The 17616-nt window shown below is 43.2% G+C and overlaps 1 protein-coding gene across 2 annotated transcripts in view; it reads left to right on the top strand.

Annotated features, from left to right (window-relative positions):
• The window catches only part of spryd3 (SPRY domain containing 3), an 82705-nt gene that overhangs the window by 46472 nt on the left and 18617 nt on the right, over positions 1-17616 (top strand). The window contains exon 7 of one of the 2 annotated variants that reach the window (XM_039010560.1): positions 6007-6156. In XM_039010560.1, the coding sequence (XP_038866488.1) occupies positions 6007-6156 (150 nt within the window). Of the gene's footprint in view, positions 1-6003; positions 6157-17616 lie in introns of both variants that reach the window. The other variant, XM_039010559.1, reaches the window with a different exon arrangement.

Here is a 17616-nt window from a genome sequence, read left to right as displayed (position 1 = left end):
TCCTGAGTGCTCTGGAACAGGTTTTCATCAAGGATCTCTCTGTACTTTTCTCCATTCATCTTTGCCTCGATCCTGACTAGTTTCCCAGTGCCTGCCTCTGAAAAACATCCCCAAGGCATGATGCTGCCACCACAATGCTTCACTGTAGGGATTGTGCCAGGTTTCCTCCAGACGTGACGCTTGGCATTCGGGCCAAAGAGTTCAATCTTGGTTTCATCAGACCAGAGAATATTGTTTCTCATGGTCTGAGAGTCTTTAGGTGCCTTTTGGCAAACTCCAAGCGGGCTGTCAATTGCCTTTTACTAAGAAGTGTCTTCCGTCTGGCCACTACCATAAAGGCCTGATTTGGTGGAGTGCTGCAGAGATGGGAGACACTTCCAGAAAGACAACCTTCTCCACAGAGGAACTCTGGAGCTCTGTCAGAGTGACCATCGGGTTCATGGTCAACTCCCTGACCAAGGCCCTTCTCCCCCGATTGCTCAGTTTGGCCAGGCGACCAGCTCTAGGGAGAGTCTTGGTGGTTCCAAAATGTATCCATTTAAGAATGACAGAGGCATCTGTTCTTGGGGACCTTCAATGCTGAACAACATTTTTGGTACCCTATCCCAGGTCTGTGTCTCGACACAATCCTGTCTCTGAGCTCTACGGACGATTCCTTCGACCTCATGGCTTGGTTTGTGCTCTGACAAGTGTGGGACCTTAAATAGACAGGTGTGTGCCTGAGCTCAATTTCGAGTCTCATAGCAAAGGGTCTGAATACTATTGCAAATAAGGTATTTCAGTTTTTTATTTGTAATACATTTGCAAAAAGAAATAACTTTTCACTGTCATTATGGGATATTGTATGTAGATTGCTGAGGATCTATTTATTTATTTAATCAATTTTAGAACAAGGTTGTAACGTAAGAAAATGTGGAAAAAGTCGAGGGGTCTGAATACTTTCCAAAGGCACTGTATCCCCACTTGGTGCTGGAGTCCAATAGGAATTCGACATCACTTTGCAAGCCAGCATAATGTGACTTGATGCTGGTACGCTGGTGACCAGGAAAACAACAGCAGGGACGTCTCATCTCTCTGTTTTTCTGCAGAGGAAATAAAACAGTCAGAGTTCATTTGTTTCCCAGCTATCACCACAAAACTATTAGAAGCTCCTCTCTTTCATTGGAGGTAACTAACATTCTCTCTTCTCTTTCTCTCGCCCCCCCACCCCCTCCCTGGAGCTAACGAACCAGAGATTATCAGTGGGGGTAGGGGGTAGCAAGAAGCTTCTGCTGCAGGCAATTATGGTCTTAATATCACATCATGTGGGGAGTAGGGGTGTGTGTGTGTGTGTGTGTGTGTGTGTGTGTGTGTGTGTGTGTGTGTGTGTGTGTGTGTGTGTGTGTGTGTGTGTGTGTGTGTGTGTGTGTGTGTGTGTGTGTGTGTGTGTGTGTGTGTGTGTGTGTGTGTGTGTGTGTGTGTGTGCAGTTGAAGAATTATATAAAGGTCATTCCTGGCCCCAACTGGGAGATTTTTGCTAAGGGAGTTTAAAACATTTTTTTTTTTTTTTTACACTGACTCACTTATGTCACAAAGTGTAATAATGACTTTCTAAACACCTTTTAGGTAACAGCTGCTTCTTTTCTTTTGAAAGAAAGTTACTCGACTCAACTTCCACTCAGAAGTGGAAGGAAGAGATTAAAGGTGGAAAGTGGAAACCATGCAGGAGTCTGCATGAAAGGGATGGGAGTCGATGACTCCCATCCCCCCCCCCAAAAAAAGTTGTATCATATAAGTACAAGTGAACTAACACTCACACTTTACTTTTCTCCCCCTTACTAGCTCTGACTTTGCTGAGCTATTTTATTGAGGAGAAAAATGTACTTACTATGACTGAAATTTGGTTGTCCCACCTAGCTATCTTAAGATGAATGCACTAACTCTTAAGTTGTTCTGGGTAAGTGTCTGCTAAAATGTAAATGTACAGCCAAAGCCAAATGAAAGGTTTCTCTTCATCTGCGGTGGGGCCATGACTGTCTGGTGTTGTTGTGTTGAGTACATCCGGAAGACAGCTTATAAGAAAATATTTTAAAACTAAGGAGTCACTACTTCAACTTTTCAAATAAGAAGCATCCCTCTGTGGGCCTTTCTTTGGCTAGTCAAACACAGGAAGGTGATGGATGTAAGAGACCACACCATAGGCTACGAAGCTAGTGTTGCTTTCTATACTGTGGTAAGCAAAGGCTGTGTTTTGATCCCTGTCCTCTTGCAGGTTCTGCTTTTATCTAGGCCTACTCCACTGTCCACATCACTTCAGTGTCTTCACACGCCATAGACATAAGACTCGAATGGTTATTTCCTTTCAAGTCAACATTCCGTGATGGGTGGACCAGCGGCCGTTCTATGCCCTACTTCATTCTATTTCTATGTTCCACACCACCTGCCATGTAGACCTACAGTTCACCTGACACACAGTCAATGTAAACAGACTTTGGAGTCATTGTCCTGAGTGAGTGATTGATTTAATTGGGTGCTGTAGAAAAATAATCTCACACTCCCTCTCTCTCTTTCTCTGTCTCCCTCTCTCTCAGACCTTCACAGCCTCACCCCAGTGTGTGTTCAAAACATTCCTCTGAATTTGGCATCTGTGGTGAGTTTATTTACCAAGTAAAAGTGAGGGAATGAGTGATTGATTATTTCTATTTTTGGAGTGTGTTTTGATTCTGCAGTATGTTGACTCAGTTTCAATTACACACTTTCAGGTGCTGCTGTATTGCTTCAGCACTTACGGCGCGGCCTGCGTGCCAGCTTTTTGACCATACGCAACACCACTGATAGAAGGCTATCAATGGTCTGTGTCAAAATTATAGTTGGTTGTGTTTTGGTCAGTCAAATCAATTTTTATTTGTCACTTGCTCCGAATAAAACAGGTGTAAACCTTACCGTGAAATGCTTACTCACAAGCCCTTAACGAACAATGCAGTTCAAGAAAGAGTTAAGAAGATATTTAGTAAATAAAGTACAAAATAGCAGCAGTGTAAAAACAAAAGGGAGGGTGGGCATGTCAATGTAAATAGTCCAGGATCTTCTTCTAGGTTATTTGGGATCAATTGGCTAAGTATGATTGATGGATAGGTAATTTGGTAGACAACTGGTGAGTAATCGTCTGATTCACGAATTGCAACCTATTCCCTATTTAGTGTCGTTACTACTTTTGACCAGAGCCCTGGACCAAAGTAGTGCATTAAATAGGGAATATGGTGCCATTTTGGGGTGCAGTAGAACATTTTACACAGGCAGCACACAGTGGCAGCCAAACAGGTACCAAGCCCAAGCGGGCTGGTTGGGAGGGAGAGGCCCTCTAATCTCCTACGTTTGTTCCAAATGCCTCCAGGAGTGACAGAAAACTTGGAAGACCTAGCCCCCCCCCCCACACACACACTACCCCTACCACCAGCCCTGACACCACCACCCCGGATGGTGCCATGATCAGAGAGAGAAGGAGAAAGGGAAGAGATAGAGAGTGAGAGAGCGAAAGGGAGAGCAGAGAGAATGACTGCAGGCATCTGTCAGCACTCTCACTGAAGCGTGTTCCAAGCTGCTGGGAGGGAGAGCTGATTAAAAACCTCTCTCTCGCTCTCTCTACCTCTCTCTTTCTCTCTCTCCATTACTCAGCATCACAGAGGCGGGAAGGTGTGACAACACACTCGCTGCAACTCCCTCTCCCCCTCAAAATAACAGCTACTGTCCAGGCATGAAAGTTGAAGAGGTTGAGGAGAAGGATAAGATAGCAGCAAGAGAACAAGAAAGGACAGTCTAAAAACAAGATTGTAAAGAAGTGGGTACTCATTAATGTAGAGCAGGCCTGTGAGTTGAGGACACACAAGACAAGACAGGGCACTAATTTTTGTATTTTTTTGTAACTGTCCAGACAGAGTCAGTAATAGAATGAATTATGTTATTTTAAAGGGAAGATTTTTTTTCGTTTTGTCAGATGCTGACTATGTCTTTCATGTCTGAGTTTTAGGACGTGTAATAACCAGATTGTGACTTGGAAGATTAAAAGTATTTGCCAATAAATGAACATTTTTCAAATGATCAACTTTCACGATCCCTGTCCACTTTAAATATAGCTTTCATGTGCAGATTCCATTCCAGACTGTAGCATCTGGGTCGTCAGCAGTATTATACAGGTAACTGCCAAAATAAAGGTAACATCAACAGAGTGTCGTAAGGCGTTGGGCCACCACGAGCCAGAACAGCTTCAATGCACCTTGGCATAGATTCTACAAGTGTCTGGAACTCTATTGGAGGGATGTGACACCATTCTTCTACAAGAAATTCCATCATTTGGTGTTTTGTTGATGGTGATGGAAAACGCTGTCTCAAGGGCCACTCCAGAATATATGGTTGAGAGTTTTCATGTTGAGAGTGGAGTTTGACAAAGTTGGTCCTGGCCTGTGTTTGTCCTTTCTCGCTTGATATTGCTGGTGTAAGGAGTATGTAATTTGGGTGTGAGGTAGTATGTAAGGAACACTGTACCTGGATTGGTCCTTCATTCAATCTGTCACAGAATAATTGAAAGAAAACTATATTTTCTTGACTGAGACCTAGTTAGGAAGTTATTTATTTCCACTGGATGGATAACCAGGCAACATTCATCATCATTTAATTGAGGGAAACCTTTCCTTTTGAAGTATAACTCAAAACCGCTGTAGGCCTATTACCTTAACGCACCCAGGTGTTGTCACAAGCTTATTAGAGGAGTCCACCCCCACTTTGTCTGTCATCTTTTCTCTTCTACTTCAAACTGAAGGCGTTCCTTCGGTCTCTCTATTCTCTATGACACACTGGATGGAAAAATAGGAGCAGCACTTGGTTGCCTAGCTGCCCACCTACTTGCCCTTCCCATAGAAACCTGTTCTTCTGAGGCTTAGTAATGTGTTTTTCCTATAGGATCTGTTAAGCCTTCCATGGAGAAGTTATTATAATGTTCAATCAGTGGAATATTTGGCGAGACTATTTACGCATGATCAACCTGGGCGTGCCTGTTACAGTGGGAGTATGACTGCATGGCTGTGTCCCAAAATGGAACCCAATTCCCTATTTAGTACATTTGCTAGTCTGTACTTGGTGACTTCCTCCTTATTCCGGTTGTACACTACACGACTTCCAAAATCCTAACATCTCTGCCTCTGTGTTTCCTGTAGTTTTTTGTCTTGCCAACGCATACTAAATGATGTGGCATAGACGGGGGGGTCACACATTACAAGATTCTTCACTTGGTCGTGAGGGTTCTCGATATCACGCTGTCTCGCAAAAACAAGGTGACGATGTGATTAGATTGTTAACGTAGCTAGAATGAGCTGTAGCTCAAACCAGCCTCAAACATTCATGCTTGCCATACAGAGTTGAAATATCTAGTCAATACATTTTTTATTGAACAGCATTGCTTGTGAACTACAAAGCTGTGTCAATTGGTGGTTGCAAGTACAAATGCATAGGCTACCAGTAGTAGTCATGGTTCCTGCTCGAGAGTCTACACATTCTGGGTGATGCGATACAACATCATCATCTCACTGGCATCTTCTCTGGCAAGCTCTCATTGGCTATTGCTGATCACCATTCTCAAAACTTGTTGTTGCACATCTCACACTACAAGAGCATAGCAGATTTTGTGCCGATAAAATCAAACATGTTTGAAAATATCGGGACCTCTGGGACGGCTCAAAGATGTGATCGGTAGACCTTAGACTGCGTCTCTGACCCACTCACGTTAAACGAACGTCGGTGACGGTCGCGCGCCCCGAGTAGGCAACAACATGTGGATTTTGTCTCCCGTCTGGGACAGCTAAATCGGGGCCAAAATTGTGTAGTGTACGCCCGGCTTTAGGTGTATCTGTCTTTTGAGTACTCCAAGCGTGTTCGCGAAAGGCCAACTTAGTCAAAACTACAGTATGTTGTATATGAATACTGACCCTATTTCTCCCCCCCCCCCCCCCCCCCCACACACACACACTTTAGCAGCTCCTGGAGTACGTCGGGAAGGGGAAGAGCATCCTGGACGTGGGTCTGGCCCAGGCCAGGCAGCCCCTCAGCACACGCTGCCACTACTTTGAGGTGGAGATAGTGGACGCTGGAGAGAAGTGCTACATCGCCCTGGGCCTGGCCAGAAGGGTAAGCACTGTACAATTGCACATCAGTAAACTTACGGCCACACAGAGACAGATGAAATCACATGCATTCATCAATTGTCAATTTTTGTCAAAAGTTAGTCAACTATTTTCGGAAGAGTTTTTGGTGTTTGGCAATGATCTCCATTGTCCATCTGTCAACAAATGTCTCCCATTGAAAAACCATTTGGTTCTGGCCTCCCGAGTGGCGCAGCAGTCTAAGGCACTGCATCGCAGTGTTGCAGCGTCACTACAGCCTGGGGCTTTACTTGGCTCATCACGCTCTAGCGACTCCTTGTGGCGGTGCCGGGTGCCTGCAGGCTGACAATGATCGTCAGTTGAACGGTGTTTCCTCCGACATATTGGTGCAGCTGGCTTCCGGGTTAATCAAGCGGGTGTTAAGAAGCACGGCTTGGCTGGTCATGTTTCGGAGGACGCATGACTCGACCTTAGTCTCTCCCGAGCCCATTGGGGAGTTGCAGCAATGATACAAGATCATAATCACGAAATTGGGAAGAGAAAGTGGGTAAAAATTACAACAACAAAAAATAACATTGGCTCAATCTGTAATTTTCTGAGACAAAATCTCTGTCTGGCCATAGCCTAAGGGTAAGCATTCATAACTCTGTATACAGTTTTTAACCATCAGCACTACAGAGAAGTATAGGTGGCATTTATTTAGTCAGATTCTGCTTGTTTTGAAGTTGAGGAAGTTAATAGTACAATCGTAAAACACATTTAGGTACAGTACAGGGTTCGTACAGACAGTGGCAAGTCAAATTCAAGGACTTTCAATTACTTTTTCAAGCACTAATATTTATTTTCAAGGACCATCAATTTTAAGTAGTTCCTATTATGCAATTGATTCTAGTCGCCATCAGATGGCAGTATGTTGCCACAACCTCATGGGGGAAAAAATTACTTACTTTTCATGACTACCTTACAAGTTCTACTCAATAATACGTCTTCTCTACTTATTTGCAACATACATGAGTGGTAAGTCAGTACTGAAAAGGGAAGGGGTCTGAACACTTTCGAATGCACTGTACCTACATACTTCCCTCATTATTCAAAGCCTTTGTTGTAGGAATAGAACACAGTGTGCTTGATGAAGAAGGAAAAAACAATTAAAGAAATTTTAGCACGACTAATTCAAACCCCTCATCTCGTTTTCCAAAGAATGCACATGCGGTTCCCATCTAATGTTAGCACAGGACAGGAGCTGCTAGACTTTCCATAATAACCGGTGTGCCTTGAAGCCTAACACAACAAACAGTTGTACGGGAACTGATCAAAACAATGAGCAACATCTGGTCTTACACCATTGTAGACTGGAACAGAGCAAAAATAATACAGGTTGCCCCTATGGCCAAAAGTAGTGCATAGTATAGGGAATAGTATACCATTTTGGACGTATCCATAATATACATAGGTATCAATGGAAGGCCAAGACTGAGAGATGCTCAATGACCGAGTTATATCACCCATTTGCATTGCTCATACTGTCTGTAGAGGATGAAACGGTCTGGGACTGACTGTGTAGGTCTGACCTAGGAACATCAGTCATGAGGTGTAATGAACGCCAGCCACAACCCAAGGCCTGGTCTACGTGGAGTTGCCCTGTCCTGTCATGCTCGCTCTGATCTCTCTGTGGCCATGGGCATGGCTCACTGTAGACAGAGACTAATTACTCTCAGGTCTTGAACCGACCGGCGACCGCAGACTGAAACTAGTCTTGTCTTGTGAAAGGGAAGGTTGATTTAAGGCCAAGGTCACTGGGTCCGACCAACCAGACTTGGGTTCAATACATTTAAAAAATATATATTTTAAATTATTTGAGTGTTTGCTTTAGCCTGCTTGGAATGCCAAGTGAGCAGTGTTTGTTCTTTTGGTACTTGTCTATCGGTTCCATTGCAACAGGCAAGCTCAGTCTATCATAGCTACTGTATTTGAAATGATTTCAAATAGTATTGAATCCAGGTCTGCCGACCAGACCGACCTGCTCCTCCTCCCTTCCACTCTGAATAAAGGAAGACATTTTGTTAGTGATAACTAACTCCATAACGTTTCCTCCCCTTAAGACTTTGTCTCTCTGAATTTGTGTTTGTTTACAGAGACATTATGGCCTCCCTTCTCCAAAGGACAACTGAGGTGATAAAGCAGATAATTGAAGGGCTGGTTAATCGCTGTTTACTCACCAGAATGTTACATGTTGTTGGGATCAGTTACTTCACTCCGAGAGCATCTTGCTAGATGTCTCAGAGTGGATGCCCAACACACACACCCTCGCACGTGCACACACACACACACTCTGTCTGACTGCCTGCCTGGCCCGGTTGACTGACTGCCTGCCTGGCCCGGTTGACTGACTGCCTGCCTGGCCCGGTTGACTGACTGCCTACCTGGCCCGGTTGACTGACTGCCTACCTGGCCCGGTTGACTGACTGCCTACCTGGCCCGGTTGACTGAATGGTGGCACCGTACAGTTACTCTAACCCAGTAGAGGAAGGATGTCAAAGTCATTCCATGGACGGCCTAGTGTCTGCTGGTTTTTGTTTTTTTCCTTTAAATTAAGACTTAGACAACCATGTGTCTTGGTTGAATCTTTGCGATGCGCCATTCAGTCATCATGTGATGTTTGAATGAACATGTCTAAAGGCTTTCCCCAAAAACCTTCTGAATTAAATGTTCACTGCAAAGTAGGCTTAGCTGGCAGAATATCATGATGATTTGTATCAATTGTGGGGCATTTGTTTAGTATACTCTGCCATCACATGTAGCCTAAACTGTACATTGCTTGGTGCAAAATAGGGGTGTGACTGTTTAAACGTTAAAACGAGGACCAAGTTTGGAAAACCCTGAATTACACCTTGTAACAATTGTAAACATAATAACACCGGTAAATGTAATACATTTTCTATTTGTAATAACGTTTCAATTTTTATGTAATCAACCAGGTAAATCTTATAACTTGCTGGTAAACGTAATAAAATGTTGAATGGTAAACAAAACTTATTACATTTAGCAGGAAAAGTTATCACATTAACCAGTGCATATTACATTAACTGGTGAGTAACAACAATTTTGATTAATAATGTAATAACTTCAACCAGTCATAGAATAACATACCAAAATCAATGTTTTTACTTTCATAAACACATAAACAAACATAAGATGGCGCCGGAGAGGATGGCTGACGTTTTATTGGCTCTAAACCAACAGTGCTATTTTGTTCGGTTTTTCAAATTTTTTGTAACTTATTTTGTATATATTGTTGCTGCTACTGTCTCTTATGACCGAAAAGAGCTTCTGGACATAAGAACAGCGATTACTCACCTCGAATTGGATGAGTCGGACGGGAAGGATATAATCCAAACACCCAAACAGGCCCTCATCCCCGAAATCCCCGATTTCGCGGAAAGAGATTGGGGTGCCTTGTGAGGATCAGGCAACGAGTGGCTAATCTGTCTTTGCCAATACTGTTAGCCAACGTTCAATTGCTGGGAAATCAATGGGACGAAGTGAAAGCATGTATATCCTACCAACGGGACATTAAAACTGTATTATCTTATGTTTTACAGAGTCGTGGCTGAACGATGACATTAACATACAGCTGGCGAGTTATACACTCTATCGGCAGGATAGAGTGTATGTATATTTGTTAACGGCCTATGTATATTTGTAAACAAAAGCTGGTGCACAATATCTAAGGAAGTCTCAAGGTTTTGCTCTCCTAAGATAGTGTGGTCTACAGTTTATAATGACATACTCTATCTACCAAGAGAGTTTTCGTAGCTGTCTACATACCAACACAGACCGATGCTGGCACTAAAACCGCGCTCAATGAGCTGTATTCTGCCATAAGCAAACAGGAAAATGCTCATCCAGAGGCAGTGCTCCGAGTGGCCAGGGACTTTAATGCAGGGAAACTTAAATCAGTTTTACCTAATTTCTATCAGCATGTTAAATGTGCAACTGGAGGGAAAAATATTCTATACCACCTTTACTCCACACACAGAGACACGTACAAAGCTCTCCCTCGCCCTCCATTTGGCAAATCTGACCATAATTCTATCCTCCTGATTCCTGCTTACAAGCAGAAATTAAAGCAAGAAGCAGCACACAAAAAGTGGTCAGAAGAAGCAACTACAGGACTGTTGCAAGCACAGACTGGAATATGTTCTGGGATTCTTCCGATGGCATTGAGGAGTACACCACATCAGTCACTGGCTTCCTCAATAAGTGCATCGACGACGTCGTCCCCACAGTGATTGTACGTACATACCCCAACCAGAAGCCATGGATTACAGGCAACATTCGCACTGAGCTAAAGGGTAGAGTTGCTACTTTCAAGGAGCAGGACTCTAACCTGGAAGCTTCTAAGAAATCCCGCTATACCCTCCGACGAACCATCAAACAGGCAAAGCGTCAATACAGGACTAAGATTGAATCGTACTACACTGGCTCCGATGCTCGTCGGTTGTGGCAGGGCTTGCAAACTATTACAGACTACAAAGAGAAGCACAGCCGAGAGCTGCCCATTGACACGAGCCTACCAGACGAGCTAAATAACTTCTATGCTCGCTTCGATGCAAGTAACACTGAAACTTAATCACGCTCTACGCAGCCGATGTGAGTAAAACCTTTTATACATTCACAAAGCCGCAGGGCCAAATGGATTACCAGGGCGTGTACTCCGAGTATATGCTGCCCAACTGGCAAGTGTCTTCACTGACATTTTCAACCTCTCCCTGTCTGTCTGTAATACCAACATGTTTCAAGCAGACCACCATAGGCCCTGTGCCCAAGAACACTAAGGTAACCTGCCTAAATGACTACCGGCCTATAGCGCTCACATCTGTAGCCATGAAATGCTTTGAAAGGCTGGTCATGGCTCACATCAAAACCATTATCCCAGAAACCCTAGACACACTCCAATTTGCATACCGCCCCAACAGATCCACAGATGATGCAATCTCTATTGCACTCCACACTGCCCTTTCACACCTGGACAAAAGGAACACCTATGTGAGAATGCTATTCATTGACTACAGCTCAGCGTTCAACACCATAGTGCCCTCAAAGCTCATCACTAAGCTAAGGATCCTGGGACTAAACACCTCCCTCTGCAACTGGATGCTGGACTTCCTGACGGGCCACTCCCAGGTGGTAAGGGTAGGTATCAACACATCCGCCACACTGTACCTCAACACTGGGGCCCCTCAGGGGTACGTGCTCAGTCCCCTCCTGTACTCCCTGTTCACTCATGACTGCATGGCCAGGCACGACTCCAACACCATCATTAAGTTTGGCGATGACACAGCAGTGGTAGGCCTGATCACCGACAACGAAGAGACAGCCTATAGGGAGGAGGTCAGAGACCTGACCGTGTGGTGCAAGGACAACCTCTCCCTCAATGTGGTCAAGACAGAGGAGATGATTGTGGACTACAGGAAAAGGAGGACTGAGCACGCCCCCATTCTCATCTACAGGGCTGTAGTGGAGCAAGTTGAGAGCTTTAAGTTCCTTGGTTTCCACATCACCAACAAACTAACATGGTTCAAGCACACCAAGACAGTCGTGAAGAGGGCACAACAAAACATATTCCCCCTCAGGAGACTGAAAACATTTGGAATGGGTCCTCAGATCCTCAAAAGGTTTTACAGCTGCACCATCGAGAGCATCTTGACAGGTTGCATAATTGCCTGGTATGGCAACTGCTCAGCCTCCAACCGCAAGGCACTACAGAGGGTAGTGCGTACGGCCCAGTACATCACCGGGGCCAAGCTTTCTGCCATCCAGGACCTCTATACCAGGCGGTGTCAGAGGAAGGCCCTAAAAATTGTCAAAGACTCCAGCCACCCTAGTCATCGACTGTTCTCTCTGCTACTGTACCGCAAGCAGTACCGGAGCGCCAAGTCTAGACCCAAGAGGCTTCTAAACAGCTTCTACCCCCAAGCCATAAGACTCCTGAACATCTAATCAAATGGTTACCCAGACTATTTGCATTGCTGCTACTCTCTTTTATTATCTCTGCATAGTCACTTTAATAACTCTATCTACATGTACATATTACCTTAATTACCTCGACACCGCTGCCCCCGCACATTGACTCTGTACCGGTACCCCCTGTATATAGGCCCGCTATTGTTATTTACTGCTGCTCTTTAATTATAAAAATGTTTTCTCTTACCTTTTTTTGGGTATTTTCTTAAAACTGCATTGTTGTTTAAGGGCTTGTAAGTAAGCATTTCACTGTAAGGTCTACACCTGTTGTATTTGGCGCATGTGACACAATTTGATTCGATTTTTGAGTTCATATAAACAATCTGTGTGCCTCTACCTGGTTAGCTTGTGGAGCTAATGCAATTCTTCGGGTTTCAGGCAAATTTACTCAACATGTTAATTTGATACCAATTGCCCTGGTGCCAACCAGATCTGCCATCCAGATTTGAAATCGTTCAAATACCTTGAGGATTTACTCGAGCCTGCATGGAGTGCTAGATTGAAGGGTTTTGCACATGTCCATCAAAGTAAGGGATAAAATAAAGGAAATTAAACATAAAGACATTGATTTTGGTATGTTGCTACTGACCTGATAACATAAACATAAAAAATAGTATGTACTACTTCACTCAATTCGATGTACATATCACCACCTACTGCCAATCACAACAGAAACAAACTCATGCATTTTATGTTATTGCATGATTGGTTGAAGTTATTATATTGTTTATGAAAAGGTTGTTACTCACCAGTTAATGTAATAATCAGCGCTTAATGTAATAACTTTTTCCTCTAAATGTAATAAGTTACGTTTACTGTTCAACATTTTATTGCGTTTACCGGCAAGTTATTACATTTACTGGGTTTATTACATGAAAAGTTATTACATTTACCATTGTTACACACCCTTTGAGATTGCGCAACCACTTAATCTTTTCCCTCCATACAATCAATACTGTCAAATTAAAATGTAATTATTTGTGCGTGGAGGGTACTGTAGGTCATCCGCTTTCGTGGGCCAGTATTCCTTTCATTCGGGCCAGTAGCTTTCAGTTGGCACTGGCCCAGTGTGCTCCTGGCAAATTAACTTGAATGTCAAGCACTGCAAGGGCGTGCTAATTTAAAAGATGGATAGATGTTATTAGCCTGGTCCTGTATGGAATGCAGGTACATTATGGGTCAGAGGTCAGGTCATTGCCACCAGTGGAAAAAGTTGGTCTAGAACCCTGCCAGAAGACGGATGACCGGTTTGGGAAGTATCGAATCACTGAAGCTTTAGCTCCGCAGCAATATGATTTTAGATACCAGGTAAAGGCACACATTGTTTATATGTTTGTTTATGTATGTGTGTGTTGGGGGGGAGATGTAATCTATGATCTCCCCTTCCTAGACTTGGCGCTACCTCTACTCTCGCTCTCCTTCCTCTCTCTGCAGATAAGAGTTTAGATGTATGTGTGCTGCTTGGAAGCACTTCGGCTTTCATCTGGAGATACACACTGGTTGCTAAGGTGCAGGACAAGGAGAGAGATCTTGCCCTGAGTGGGGTGGCGAGGTGCAATCAGTGGTGCCTGCCTGAGCAGCCATGGCTTGCGTGCGTGTGTGCGTGCCGTTATCTTGCTGGCTGGCCTTCCGTTCCCGTCCATTCCCCGTCGGCCCTTTCCTCTGCCCTTTTCCTTCCGTCCCCGCGGGCTGTTTCAGCCCCCCTCCATAACCCCCACACTGTGTGTGTATTTATTAGGATCCCCATTAGCTACTGCTAAAGCAACAGCTGCTCTTCCTGGGGTCCACATAAAACATTACATATACAGTACATAACATTAATAGACAAGGACAAAACTACATATATTTAAAATAAGAATTTATGCTTTCATACATTTATGCCTTGGCATTCCGTGCATCATGTACTCATTATAACGGCAACACAGCAGCCATTCATTTTCCCATATATTGCTATCCCTTGCTCTACTGTTACAATTGCTTTGTCTAAGCAGGTCCTGATATCCTAATCTCACAGCACCAGTTGTTCTGTAAACACCTCACAACAACTTTGTCATTATGGGGTATTGTGTGTAGATAGATGTGTTGGAGAAAGAAATGGGATTTTCTTTTTTGTAAATTCAGGCTATAACACAACAAAATGTGGAATAAGTCAAGGAGTATGAATACTTTCCGAAGGCACTTTACAGAGTCATTGAACATTGGTAACTTTAATAATGTTTACATACTGCTTTAACTACTTTATATCTATTTACCACAGGAGGTTGGTGGCACCTTGGGGAGGATGTGCTTGTGGTAATGGCTGGAGCAGAATAAATAGAATGGTATCAAATACACTGAACAAAAATATAAACTCAACATGCAACAATTTCAAAGATTTTACTGAGTTACAGTTCATACAAGGAAATCAGTCCATTGAAATAAATTCATTTGGCCCTAATCTATGGATTTCACATGACTGGGAATACAAATACGCATCTGTTGGTCACAGATACCTGTAGGGGTGTGGATCAGAAAACCAGTCAGTATCTAGTCTGACCACCATTTGCCTCATGCAGTGTGACACATCTCCTTCACAGAGAGTTGATCAGGCTGTTGATTTTGGCCTGTGGAATGTTGTCCCACTCCTCTTCGTGGGCTGTGAGAAGTTGCTGGATATTGGTGGGAACTGGAACACACTGTTGTACGATCCAAAGCACCCCAAAACTGCTCAATGGGTGACATGTCTGGTGATTATGCAGGTCATGGAAGAACTGGGACATTTTCAGCTTCCAGGAATTGTTTACAGATCCTTGCGACATGGGGCTGTGGATTATCATGCTGAAACATGAGGTGATGGCGGCGGATGAATGGCACAACAATGGGCCTCAGGATCTCGCTACGGTATCTCTGCATTTAAATTGCCATCGATAAAATGCAATTGTGTTTGTTGTCCATAGCGTATGCCTGCCCATACCATAACCCCACCTCCACCATGTGGCACTCTGTTCTCAACGTTGACATCAGCAAACCGCTCGCCCACACGGTTGAAATCTGCCCAGTACAGTTGGAACTAGGATTTATCCGTAAAGAGCCCACTTCTCCAGTGTGCCAGTGGCCATCAAAGGTGAGCATTTTCCCACTGAAGTCGGTTACGACACCGAACTGCAGTCAGGTCAAGACCCTGGTGAGGACGACGTGAACCCAGATGAGCTTCCCTGAGACGGTTTCTGACAGTTTGTGCAGAAATTCTTTGATTGTGCAAACCCACAGTTTCATCAGCTGTCCGGGGGCTGGATTATCTTGGCAAAATGCTCACTAACAGGAATGTAAACAAACTTGTGCATGGAATTTGAGAGAAATAAGCTTTTTGTACATATGGAATATTCCTGGGATCTTTTATTGCAGCTGATGAAACATCGTTTTACATGTTGTGTTCATATATTTGTTCAGTGTACATCAAACACACAGTTTCCATGTGTTTGATGCCATTCCATTTGCTCCATTTCGGCAATTATTATGAGCCATCCTCCCCTCAGCAGCCTCCTGTGGTATGTACTGTATTCTAGTCAGGGCTTATCCTGTATACCTACTGCTGTACACACATTTTCTATTACTATACTGTCTATACACACCATATACATACAGTGCATTTGGAAATTATTCAGACCTCTTGACTTTTTCCAAATTTTGTTATGTTACAGCTTTATTTTAAAATTGATTTAAAAATGAAAACCTGCTCCAGAGCGCTCAGGACCTCAGACTGGGGCAAAGGTTCACTGGACTTGAACCCAATCGAAAAAAGCTGTTCAGCAATGCTCCCCATCCAACCCGACAGAATTTGAGTGGATCTCCAGAGAAGAATGGGAGAAATTCCCCGAATACAAGTGTGCCAAGATTGTAGCGTGATAATCGATCGAGGCTGTAATTGCTGCCAAAGGTGCTTCAACAAAGTACTGAGTAAAGGGTCTGAATACTTATGTAAATATAATATATTTCAGTTTTTAAAAAAGTACCTGTTTTTACTTTGTTTAGATTGATGAGAAAAAATACTATATTCAATCCATTTTAGAATAAGGCTGTAACGTAACAAAATGTGGAAAAAGTCAAGTGGTCTGATTACTTTCCGAATGGACTGTATATATTTATATATTCAATTTTGCCGTGGGGTTTTGTATTGGGTATTTAAATAATGTATTCTTCGACATAGCTCATTTTAATATTTCTAGTACTGTACATTGCATTTTAGTTACTGTTTATTCACACCGCATATTTATTTAGATACTGGATTCTTGACATAGCTCACAAATATATCTACTGCTGTACATATCATTCTTAGTATATCTTGTGTAAATTCATCTTGTGTGTGTGTATATATACTGAGTGTACAAAACATTCGGAACACCTGCTCTTTCCATGACAGACTGCTCAGGTGAATCCATGGTGAAAGCTATGATCCCTTATTGATGTCACTGGTTAAATCTACTTCAATCAGTATAGATTATGTTATTTGGTATTTTATTAGGATCCCCATTAGCTGTAGCGAAAGCAGCAGCAACTCTTCCTGGGGTCCACACAAAACATGAAACATAATACAGAATGACATAATACAGAACATCAATAGACAAGAACAGCTCAAGGACAGAACTACATACATGTCAATGCATACACACAAACTATCTAGGTCAAATAGGGGAGAGGCGTTGTGCCGTGAGGTGTTGTAGACAGTTTAGGAAGGATTTGTAAGCATTGAGGCAATTGAGACATGGATTGGGCATGTGTGTCATTAATTAAGAGGGTGAATGGGCAAGACAAAAGACTGAAGTGCCTTTTGAACAGGGTATGGTAGTAGGTGCACCGGTTTGAGTGTGTCAAGAACAGCAACGCTGCTGGGGTTTTCACGCTCAACAGTTTCTCGTGTATATCAAGAATGGTCCACCACCCAAAGGATATCCAGCCAACTTGACACAACTGTAGGAAGCATTGGAGACAACATGGGCCAGCATCGCTGTGGAACGCTTTCGACAACTTGTAGAGTCCATGCCCTGACGAATTGAGGCTGTTCTGGGGGCAAAAGGCGGGGTGCAACTCAATATTAGGAAGATGTTCCAAATGTTTTGTACCCTCCGTGTACAGTACCAGTCAAACGTTTGGACACACCTACTCATTCCAGAGTTTGTCTTTATTGTCTTTCTTTTTTACTATTTTCTACATTGTAGAATAATAGTTAAGACATAAACTATGAAATAACACGTATGGAATCATGTAGTAACCAAAAAAGTGTTAAACAAATCTCAATATATTTTATGTTTGAGAATCTTCAAAGTAGCCACACTTTGCCTTGATGACAGCTTTGCATATCCCATGACAAAGCAAAAACAGGTTTTTAGAAATGTTTGCAAATTTATAAAAAATTCAACACTGAAATATCACATTTACATACGTATTCAGACCCTTTACTTAGTACTTTGTTGAAGCACCT

The sequence above is a fragment of the Salvelinus namaycush genome, chromosome 16, assembly GCF_016432855.1.
Source record: "Salvelinus namaycush isolate Seneca chromosome 16, SaNama_1.0, whole genome shotgun sequence".
Classification (NCBI taxonomy): domain Eukaryota; kingdom Metazoa; phylum Chordata; class Actinopteri; order Salmoniformes; family Salmonidae; genus Salvelinus; species Salvelinus namaycush.
The sequence above is the reverse complement of the archived record's forward strand: the minus strand, read 5'-3'. Positions and strand labels throughout refer to the sequence as shown.